Genomic DNA, 11,926 nt, shown 5'->3' with positions numbered 1-11,926 from the left:
TGGGCTTTGAGGACTAATTTTGTCCTTGGTTTGCTTTTTCTTTCTTCTAAACTTGTCAGTGCCCTCCTTTCTTCTCTCTCCCTCCTCCTCCTCCTCCTCTCCTCCTTGAACTCCACTTTCTCCTCTTCCTTTCCCCCACTTTTCCTTCCTCTCTCCTCTTCCTCCTTTACTCTCCCCCTCACTTCTCTTCTTTGATGCTTCTTATGGGAAACACCAGCAAACAGCTTGTGGATTTCACAGTGGTTTCTTTTAGAGATACGTGTGGTTATGTGTGAACCTCGACTGGTTTGACAATACTTCCAGTAAGGTAAAAGAACTGAAAAATATATATTGCAGGAGGGGGAAAAACCGAAACAAAAACAAGGCTATTGCAGGGTCTGTTGTGCACGCATAACTCTCAAATGAACAATCTGCAAGCTGCTCTGAGAGCCTTTGTGGCTCTGAATAAAATAGAATAAACAAATAACAGGAGATGAAGTGCAGTTATGACACTCTGCCCAGGGGCTTCACTATGGGGTGCAGGGGGTGCAGGCCACACTGGGTGACATTTCAAAGGGGTTTCACTCAGTATGCTGATGGCATGGGGTTCCTTCCATGCCTGGTGGCTCTGCTAGCTGGCTGGGAAAGTGAGAGGCTATGCAGAGCACCCTAAAGGGGCGGCCTCCAGCTGCCCCTTTTTCAGCCAGATCGGGGCTGCAGCAACCACACGCCGCACCCCCGATCTGGCCTTTTCAGCAGCTCCTTTTTGCACCCTGGAAAGGGCATGATAGCCATGGTGCCGCAGCTATATGGCACTCCTTTGGTGCTGTGTCATCTGGATGCAGCGCCGGAGGAGCGCTGTGGTGCCACATGCCATGTGGAGTGCCGTGCGGTATCATGGCACCCGGGGCGGAGCCGGGGTGTGTGTTGTGGAGATGCTACGCCCCAACTCTGCCCCCCATCTGACCCAAAGTGCCATTCTGAAGAGCCCCTGAGTCTCCTGCATTTCCTGCCTGGCCAGCAACTCCTTCAGGCCCAGAAAGGTTGCCAGATGGCAGGAGCATCCCACTATCACCAGTGGCTGCTGGCTGTTGAAGAAAGGAAGGGTGCGTGTGTTAAAAATGATGCCCAATGGGTGTAAAATATATTAAGTATCAAAAAGGGGGCATATAGTGTATATACCCTTACACACAGAAGGTCTCAAACCTGAGTAACTGAAAAAAGACTAACCCGGAAAGTACTTAACAATACTACAAAAACTTATTTAAATCATACTGTATATTGTTTGTGTTTACTATAATAATACAATTTTAGGCATCCAGAGGAATAACAAAACAATGGCCCGAGACAGATGGGCCAAAGGCACCGTGCTGTCGCTGATACTAGGGTTCCAGAGTGCGCAGCATCAGCATGCTCTGGAGCCTTAGGACATGGAGGTGGCGGCCTAATGGCAGCCTCCCGTCCACATGGGGGCTGCCATCTTGACATAAGTGATGCACAGAGTATAGACGTTGCTGCACATCGCTTACATCATGAGTGCACCAATGGTGCACTTGTGACATGTGTGCCGCGACCCAAAAAGTATTCGTTTTTTCCTGGTTCTTTTTGGGGCGGAGGGATGCCACGCAGTTTGGCTGCTGCAGCATCCCTTTGCAGGAAAACAGGCCATCGCCAGCCTGGACTTTTGGGGCGGTCTATTTTGTGCCTATATAAACCAGTGGTCCCTAAACTATGCTCTTTAAGGGATTTTGGCCTTCAGCTCCTAGAATCCCAGACGATGTGAGTTTTGCAGAACCTGAGGTTTGACGATCCTTTAGCTTGAAGAATCTTGGAAATAACTTTGTTAGAACATAAGGGTAAGAATAATATGGCTTCAAGGGACTTGAAGTGACAGTTATTTCCGGAATCTTTCACAACAGTTTCAAGAGGTCTTCTTCAGTCCCTGCCTTTACACTTCTTTTAGATTATTCATAGCTGATCTGGAAATATATTAATATCTCTATGGAGGTTATCACACTAGTGACATTCTGCGGGAAAATGGGACTTAAGTGAGATTTAACGCAAAGAAAACCTGGAAATGCCCAAAGTTTATCACACGACGTGGCAGTTAACGTGAATTAACACGAAGTTAATCAAAACGCAAAGCAGAGAAAACGGCAGCTTTTTACTTTCGGAACAACCCAAAAGTAAAAACACTGTCGTTTTCTCTGCTTTGCATCCAGATTAACTTCACGTCATTTCACTTGGTCACTAGTGTGATAAAATCCCCGAATTTGCAAGTTTTATTTAAATTCAAATGTGCTTTAAATCACGTTTAACTCCCGTTTTCCCCAAGGGATCTCCCCTAGTGATAAACCTATATGAAATCACTCATACATTACAAAAGGTTTTAGTAATTAACCAAGAAGAATAAAAAAACAAAAACAAGAAATGTGATCCTTCTCATTATGGTTACTTTATGGTTACTTTATTGTTATAGTAAACACATGCAATTTATGCTTTGAATAAGGTTTTGTAGTATTGCTAAAACCCTTTTTCAAACATACTAGGTATGCCACTGATTTTGGGTGCAAGTCTGCTGCAGGATCTTGTCCTATGTTTCTGTTCATTTCCATTTTAATTTGGGGGACATTTTTTAAAATCTTTTCTTTTAAAATAACACATATTTCACATCGATTCCATACACTATCCTACTATCATGCAGTACATAAATAACATCTACATTACATACACAGACACATAAAAAAATAACACAGTAACCATATAATGCATCAAGATGCATTAATGACTTGCCTTTGTATTTCTCATCTAGAATTATTGAATCTACTCCTTTTTTAAATTAAAAAAATGAGTTCAATAATATGTTTTTATTGTTATTATCTACTCTTTGTTGGTTGCTCCCCGTATCAATAACTTCCCCCCTATTTCTCTCTTCTTGATAAAGAAATGATTTCATACTAATCAATTGGTTAAATATCTGGCCATACAGATTTCCAGTATTTTCTTACTAAAGACCATACTTCCGAAGCTTTTCTTTTGTTACTGTTTGATTTTTCAAGTAGTGGGCCATAATGCCCAGTTTCATCATGTCTGCTAATTGTTGGCAAGTCTTCACTTTTCCATTTCAAAGCATATCAACTTCGGCTGATGCACCAACTGTGTCCCCACCTGGACCAAGTTCTCTCCTTTGGGTTTCTGTAATGCGCTCTACATGGGGCCACCTATGTACCAAGTGCGGAAGCTTCAATTGGTTCAAAATACTGCAGCCAGAGCGGTCACTTAGGTCAGGCCACATAACACCAGTACTAAAATCTCTTCACTGGCTGCTGATTAGTTTCCGGGCGCAGTACAAAATGTTGGTCATTACCTTTAAAGCCCTACATGGCTTGGGCCAGAGTTACTTGAGGGAACGCCTCTCCCTACACAGTCTGCCCCGCACTCTCAGAACAACTGGGAATAATCTATTGGATTACCCAAAAACTAGACTAAGATCGACTTCCCACAGGGCACTTATTGCCATAGCCCCTAAATTGTGGAATGGCTTTCCGGAGGAGATCCGTCTCATCACCACCTTAGATGCCTTTAAGAAGGCACTTAGATGGATCCCTTCCGCCTGGCCTGTCCACCCAATCTGCTATAAGAGAGTTAGATACACCACCTCTATTTGTGATGATATGTAGTTTAAATGACGATTTAGTCAACACATTGTATTGGTAATGGTTATATTGTTTTATTGAGTGTATTTTATATGACATTTTATTGAGTGTATTTTATATGACATTGTAGTTTTAATCCTGGCTATGTGGCCATGTTCTAGAAGAGTTTATTGTTCCTTCCTAACTCTAGATATCGGCTTGGCTGCCCAAAAGAAGCATCCTCTGGATGACCCCATGAAAAAGCTGAGAAGCACAATGGCTATTGGGCTCCGAAGCCCTCAGCTCAACTACGAAAATCGTAAGTCGAAGGGGAAGGAAGGACTTGCTTCCATTCAGATACACATGCACAGCCAACGTTTTAGAAAACAAAACAGAAGAGAAAATAAGGATTTGAAGGGGTAGTAGAAATAACCTTTGACACGGCACCATGGCTCAGGTGTGTTTGGGAACACAGTCCATCAATCAATCAATCAATCAATCAATCAATCAATCAATCAATCAATCATTTTATTTACCTCCTCTGCCCCCAAGAGCAGGACTCAATGTGGCTTACAGAACAAAAAAGAGATACAAATAAAACCAGATAGAGCTCAAAATATATGAAAATTTTGGATTAAAATAATACCAAACAATCATAGAATCGTAGAGTTGGAAGAGACCACTAGGGCCATCCAGTCCAACCCCATTCTGCCATGCAGGAAATCCAAATCAAAGCATCCCCAACAGATGGCCATCTAGCCTCTGCTTAAAGACCTCCAAGGAAGGAGACTCCACTACACTCCGGGGGAGTTTGTTCCACTGTCGAACAGCCTTTACTCTCAGGAAGTTCTTCCTAATGTTGAGGTGGAATCTCTTTTCCTGGAGCTTGCATCCATTGCTCCAGGTCCTGTTCTCTGGAGCAGCAGAAAACAAGATTGCTCCCTCCTCAATGTGACATCCTTTCAAATATTTAAACAGGGCTCTCATATCACCTCTTAACCTTCTCTTCTACCGAATTAAAACCATATAAAACTTAGATCCAGGCATGGAAACCCCCCGGGTGACTTTGGGCAAGTGGCAAACCTCCCCTGAATAAACCCTGCCAGGAAAACCCTGTGATAAGTTTGCCTTAGGGAGGAAGAGCAGGTTGCCAGTCAGGGTCTTGGTACCACATCCTGGCCTGAAACCAAATTGAACATGGTCCACTTAATTTGTGTCCTCCAAGAACAACGGAGAAGTGCTGGCAGAGGCATGCGCTAATGGCGCGCACATTTTTCTTTTCTTTTCTTTTCACATTCATTTTATTTTTATATTCAAGGAGGGTTTGGAGTACAGAGGAGAAGGTCACTTGGGCACAATGTTGGAGGAGATCTCCTTCAATTTTACACTTTACTTTTCACTACTCCCTTAAGGGGCTTGTGGGGTCTTGCTCAGAGGAAGTAAGTCAGAGACTTGCCTCTGGAAGGAGCTAGTAGCCAGGGGTTCTGTACATAACTAGAGTCCCTTAAGGGAGTTGTGAACAGAAAAGTGTAAAATTGAAGGAGATGTCCTCCAGCAATGTGCCAGGAGACCTTCTCCTCTGTACTCCAAACCCTCCTTGAATTTAAAAATATAAAACCCTCTTGTGGTCTCTTCCAACTCTACAATTCTGTGGTTCGTTGGAGTTTACAAATGGGAGGAATTTCTCTTAAATTCGAATGAAAAGAAAGTGGGGCCAGAACGCATTCACTTAAAATCGCTAGTTTAGTGCAATTACGTGAATGCGCATTGCGTTTGAACTGGCTCCCCATTGCCCGAAAATAGTATGCCATTGCCCAAATTTGCGTGTGGCAGTCTATCATGCAATAACATGAAACCCCATGATTGCATTCGGACTGACTTCCCTTTGCCCAAATTTGCATGTAGTGGGTTATCACGCAATAACGTGAAACCCCATGATTGTGTTCAAATTGCCATTAGATTATACTTCCAATTTCCCTTGTCTGATAAATTCCTATGATTCTACATTGCCCAGGTACTGCACACTCAAGCAGCTTGCCCAGGAAAAGGCCAGTCACAATAAGGTGGAAGTTAAAGTGGGACGAGACTCCTACAACTGCTAGTGCAGACACACCGAGTCTCTTCTGCTCTCCTCTCCTTTCTGGGGAAAAAACCCAGAGCTTTGGAGAGGATGTGAAACCTCCTGCTAATTCTAGCTCCTAGGGGCTTTTGTTGAAGCTTCGAATGTGCGTCTTGCCTTTGGCAGAGTCTGGGAAGCTGGAGCCGAATATTTAAGCAGGGGTGTGGATGGGGAAGGCAAGTTGGAAACAGAAACACTTAGCTGACATTGCTCATGTTTTTAGCCCTGAGGGTAGCAGAGGAAGTAGTGCAGCTGCCCACCCACATAGAACGGGCGGAAAAGGACTTCAAAGATCGGAAAATCAAGTACCGTAAGTATTTCTAATACTTGCCATAAATATTAGACTTAGAATGGTATTTGTTGTTGTTCTGGTGGTGGTTAACTGCCCTCAAGTCAACCATGACTCTTGGAGGCCTCGTGGATGAGGCAAAAGCGGATTGTTTTTCAGATGACATCAGGGGTTAATGAGCATTAAGGCGACATTAACGTAACCTAGGTGGAAAGTTGACAAAATGCTCTGCTTTTTACTTTTGGAATATCCTGAAAGTAAAAAGTGGTGTGTTTTGTCGACTTTCCACCTAGGTTAATTTTCTGTCCGTGACTCAATGCCACGTTAATGCTCATTAACCCCTGATGTGTCTGAAAAACAACCTGCTTTTGTGGGTTTTTTTCTGTGTTTTAAATCCCATTTCTGCATGGAATTTAGAATCCTAGAATAATAGAGTTGGAAGAGACCGCAAGGGCCACCCAGTCCAACCCTCTGCCATGCAGGAAATCCCAATCAAAGCATCCCCATTGACAGATGGCCATCCAGCCTCTGTTTAATTTGACCAGTTTGCCTCTGTGTGATAAACTCCAATAACTGGGAACAGGTTTATGTGCCTGTTTCAGACAAAGCATGATTTTGTACATTTCTTATTGTACAGGTTGGGTATCACTTATCCGAAAATCCAAATGCTCCAAAATCCAACAGTTTTCTTTTCATGTGTGGCTGAGATATTTGCTTTCTGATAGTTCAGTGCACACACACACTTTGTTTCATGTACCAAATTATTAAAAATATTGTGTATAACATTACCTTCAGGTTATGTATGTATAGTGCATATAAAACATAAATGAATTTAGTGTTTAGACTTGGGTCCCAACTCCAAGATACCTCATTATGCATAGTCAAATATTCCAAAATCTGGACAAATCTGAAATCCAAAACACTTCTGGTCCAAAGTATGTCAGGTAAGGGAGACTCAGTGTGCATCAGAATAAATAATACATTTAATAAGGACAAGGAGAAACGACAGAATGCAATGGAGTAACCAATTTATCAAAATTATAGATGTAAGTTAGACTGAGATCCAAAACACACTGCAGTAATAATCCACTTTAGACTGCTTTAACTGCCCTGGCTCAATGGTAGGGAATTCTGGGAAATGCAGTTTTGTGAGACATTTAGCCTTCTCTGTCAGAGAGCTCTGGTGCCATGAGAAACCCCAGTTCCTAGGATTCCCTAATACTGAGGGCAGTTAAAGTGGCTTCAAACTGGATTATTTCTGCAATGTGTTTTGGACCTGAGTGAGTGGAGTTTATCCGACAAGGGAAATTGGAAATATAATCCAATGGCGATCCAAACGCAATCATGGGGTCTCATGTTATTGCGCGAGAGGTGATCACACGCAATGTCGGGCAATGGGAAGTCATTTTGAATGCAATTCAAATTCACGTAAATTTGCTGAACGAGCGAATTCAGGTGAATGCATTCTGGCCCCACTTTCTTTTCATGCGAAATTAAGAGAAATTCCTCCCATGGGATTAACTCCAGTGACTCACCTCTGGTTAATGAATATGGATTTGAAACCAGCAAGGGCACAGTATAGTACCTTCTCCATCATGTTCTCCTTTTTATGCTCTCTTATCCTCAGTCACCCTTTTTAAAAAAGGCGCAAGGTCTTCTGGTGGCTGGCAACTTTTTGGGAGAAGTTTCTACTATATTTCGAAAGGACAAAAGACCTGGTACGACGCTGAGAACTTCTGTTTGTCCAGAGATTCCCACCTGGCCTCCATCCTCAGTGATGAAGAGCAGGTAGTATACTTTACTTGCTTTCCCTTCTGGTTCCTCAAGAAACTGCGCCATCTTCCTGCCCAACTTCTATCCTTTCTATCGCCTCGCACAAATATTTCACAGTCTCTTACCTGTGCTGCTGGGACGGCTTTGTAGTCACCTGCCAGAAAACCCTTGTTTGCAGGATTGATCCTGTGTTGGAGGTAGGAGACCTTGGGAGGCTGCCCTAGTAATGGGCAATGGAAGGAGTGGGGTGGCTAATAGGATTACATTGCAGTGTTCACCTGGGGCAGATGCTGAGGTCTAGGAAAAGTCCTTTGTTGTGTCTTGATTTGGAGTGAACAGGATAGTCTGGAGCCTGTATTGCCCTGCTTTTGGTTGTAAGGCGCCAACCAGTTCCATCATGTTCAGGAGGCACGACCTCCCATTTATTACAGGGGTGGAGTGGGGCTTTACAACTTCTTTTGTTTAGTGACTATTTTGTTGGTTGGTTATTTTATTTATATCCCATCTTCCCCTAAATATGGGACCCAAGGCAGCTCGCATAGTTGAGTTAAAACAAGCATGGCCTAGTGGTTTGAGTGTTGGACTATGACTCTGGAGACCAGAGTTCGGTTCCCAGCTCAGACGTGAAACTCACTGGGTGACCTTTGGTGAGTGACACACTCTCAGCCTCAGAGGAAGGCAATGGCAAACCTCCTCTGAACAAATCTGGCCAAGAAAACCCCATGATAGGGTTGCCATAAGTTGGAAACGACTTGATGGCACATGACAACAACACCAATGTATAATGTGGTCACATTTATGTAGCTACATCTCTCAAAGCTATCAATTTCCACTCATTTCCACTGAGCCTTCTTTATTATTATCCAGGGGTTATAGTCAAGGTGCTAAAGTGCCTTAGCAAAATTACATGGGTCAAGCACTAGGGTCATTTTATTTGGGAGCAAACATTCCCCTCTCCCTCTGTTGAATCTGTGTCCTAGAAGCAACAGACCTGGGAAACAGGAACCCTGGAGCCCTTATCTGTTTTGGAAGTTCCCAGGAAATACCTTGGGATGAAGGAAACATCATCATGTGCAGCTCCAAAATGGAATTGGTTTGTAGGAAACAAACCAACCAACCAACCATGGGGCTTTCAGAGATTCCCCTGCCCCATATTTAGAGGGTCATGAAGACTGATGTGAGAGGATATATGGGTACTTGGATTGCAAATCCTGTGTTGTGAGTTTTTGTCTTCTTTCCTTCAGAACTACATCAACTCTCAGCTCAAACAGTCTACCTGGATTGGCCTTTCAGATGAAGAGGTGGAAGGTAACTGGGAATGGACAGATGGCTCCAGTTTAACCACACAGTGAGTCTGCCAAGGCATGTCCAGGAGGTCACAGTATCAGGATCATAGAGTTGGAGGAGACCACAAAGGATATCCAGTCCAACCCCATTCTGCCATGCAGGAACTCTCAATCAAAGTATCCTAGGCAGACGGCCATGCAGCCTCTGTTTCAAGACCTCCAAAGAAGGAGACTCTACCATTCTCCATTGCGGAAGTGTCTTCTGCTGTCAAACAGTTCTTATTGTGAGGAAGTTCCTCCTAATGTTTAGGTGGAATCTCTTTTCCTGTAGCTTGCATCCATTGTTATGTCTCCTATTCTCTGGAGCAGCAGGAAACAAGCTTGTTCCATCCTCAATAGGACATCCTTTCCACATATTTAAGCAGGGCTATCATATCACCTCTTAAACTTCTCTTTTCCAGGCTCAATATACCCACTGAGGTGACTTCCAAATGTCTATCCCTGTATACTTTACTGGGGGAAAAATGCACTGTGAGTCACTCCTTCTGAGGTTGAAAATGAAGTGCCGAGTTTCAACCATATGGCTGGGGAGCTTGTTATGACCTCAGAGCATGCATTCATTGCATGCAGTAGTGGTGCCGGGTGGCAGAATGGGGTGGGCATGTGTAAACAGCTGCCTGATGTCACTCTAGAAGACTGTGTACCATTTTTTCTCCTGGAAAATCCCAAACAAAAGGTAAGTTATTTTAAACCAGTTTAAGGCAGCAATGGCCAAGATTCGTTACGGAAGTGCCTTCATGTCATGGAGGGGTGACATGATACCCATGTTTAAATATTTGAAAGGATGGCATGTTCAGACTGGAGCAAGCTTGTTTTCTGCTACTCCAGAGACTGTGACATGAAGCAAATGGATGCAAACTACAGGAAAAGAGTTTCCACCTCAACATTAGGAAGAACTTCCTGATGCAAGAGCTGTTTGACAGTGGAAGACACATGAGAGTGGTGGATTCTCCTTATTTGGAGGTTTTTAAGCAGAGGCTGGGTGGTCATCTGTTGGGAGTGCTTGGATTGTGTATTCCTGCATGGCCAAAAGAGGTTGGACTGGATGGCTGTTGGTCTTCCTGCTCTATGATTCTATGTTTCTAAGTCAGCTTGCAGTCAAACTAGGGCTTTCACCCTGTATCATGTGGCCAGAGGGACTTGACGGTGAAGGAGGAAGAAATTTGTTTAAATGGTCCTTAGCATTGCAGAGAGCAAGACCCCGAAAATTATTTACACCCAGAACTCTCCTTTTTGCCATGTTTATATTATTGCAATTGCAGTAATGTCAAACTCCAGTTGAGTGTTTAAAAATAGAGTTTAGGAATCACTACCCAAGGAGCAGGCATTGTGACGCAGGGAATGAAAAGGTGGGTAGATGGGTTGAAACTCCATTGGTTAATTCCCAAAGGCAGTAAACTCATTGACCTAGTTGTTAAATGGTGGATCAACAGATAGGTAAATCCAATTGATTCAATAGCTTTACTTGAGTTGGAACTATCAATATGTTTTAGGACAAATAGAGTGTCTCGGACCATGCTAGCTTTGTTTTATGTTGAGGAGTGAGCGTTTCTTGGAGTTTGGCCTTCCAGCATAATGCAAACCAACCCAACTAGGCTCCAATTCACCCACTCCCCCTTTTTAATGGTTAACATTTATCGCCAGATTTGTGTTATGAACTGGCTTAGCCTTGTCTTGTGAATGGGAATGAAATTATCCCCAAAGAGTGCATGCAGTCCTTTGCAACGGGGCTCTTCCTCCCTCTGGCAGAAATTCTTCTGTCTCCTTTCTGTCACCTGCAACACTTGTGGGATGTTTGTCTTCTTCCCTGTTGATGTGGGGAAATTCACCTGTACCAAGTGCAAGTTGGTAGCCCTCTTGGAAGAGTAGACCTAGCAGCTGGAGGCCTGAGTAGCTATACATCAGCATCTTAGGGAGGAAGAGGTTTTCCTGGGCAGAATGGACTGGATGGTCTTGGATGAAGAACACAAAGAGGAAGTTGCTGGGGAAGAGGTCACTTCACATACAATGGAGGTAGACGGTTTGAGGAATGTGACACATAGAAGTTTATTGCACTGGCCCTAAAATGGGACCAGTGTGTTCTAAAATGTTCACACGCGCGGGCGCGCACAGAACGGGATGGGGCTAAGAACCCTATTTTACCACATGCTGGAACGATGCCTTTGCCACAAGGTGTTCCAGTTGTGTCCCTGTTCCATCCCAGAGGGCGCCATTTTTGAGAACTGTTTCTAAAGTGTTCTCAGAAATGGTGCCCTCTGGAACGGATCGTGAACGCAATTGGAACGCCTGGCAGAAAAGGCGGCATTCCAGCGTGTGGTAAAATAGGATTGTTAGCCCCATCCCGTTCTGTGCGTGCCCATGCACGCGAACGTTTTAGAATGCACTGGGTCCATTTCAGGGCCTGTGCGATAAACTCCATAGAAGAAGGGAAACCAGGGATTGTTCTGGGAGCTTGCAGCTACAGAATCAATTTGAGGCTCTCTCCCTGATAGGATGAGTCTTATGACTGGAATGTAGTAATAGAGGGGTATAACCTTTTAAAGAGAAAACAGGAAAGGAGGAGGACTAGCATTATATGTCAGGGACATTTACACCAGTGAAGAGACCCAGGACTTCAATCCTGGAAGCCAGGTGGAGAGCATCTGGACAAAAATTAAAGGGGAGGGAAACAACAAGGATGTTACGGTGGGAGTCTACTACAGACCCCCAGTCAGATGGAGGAACTGGATGACGCCTTTCTAGAACAGATGACCACACAGTCAGAAAAGAGAGATGTAGTAGTGAT

General features: G+C 43.8%; 1 protein-coding gene across 2 annotated transcripts in view; it reads left to right on the top strand.

The window, feature by feature from the left end:
- The first annotated feature begins 273 nt into the window (after positions 1–273).
- The window catches only part of LOC121932086 (CD209 antigen-like protein C), a 32,386-nt gene continuing 20,733 nt past the window's right edge, over positions 274–11,926 (top strand). The window contains exons 1-5 of one of the 2 annotated variants that reach the window (XM_042470409.1): positions 274–307; positions 3,826–3,933; positions 5,957–6,043; positions 7,650–7,810; positions 9,040–9,143. In XM_042470409.1, coding sequence (XP_042326343.1) covers positions 3,870–3,933; positions 5,957–6,043; positions 7,650–7,810; positions 9,040–9,143 — 416 coding nt within the window. In that variant the 5' untranslated portion in view covers positions 274–307; positions 3,826–3,869. Of the gene's footprint in view, positions 308–1,005; positions 1,086–3,825; positions 3,934–5,956; positions 6,044–7,649; positions 7,811–9,039; positions 9,144–11,926 lie in introns of those variants that run through there. The other variant, XM_042470408.1, reaches the window with a different exon arrangement.

The sequence above is a fragment of the Sceloporus undulatus genome, chromosome 5 (assembly GCF_019175285.1).
Source record: "Sceloporus undulatus isolate JIND9_A2432 ecotype Alabama chromosome 5, SceUnd_v1.1, whole genome shotgun sequence".
NCBI classification, from domain to species: Eukaryota; Metazoa; Chordata; class Lepidosauria; order Squamata; family Phrynosomatidae; genus Sceloporus; species Sceloporus undulatus.
This window is presented reverse-complemented; position numbering and strand designations above follow the sequence as displayed.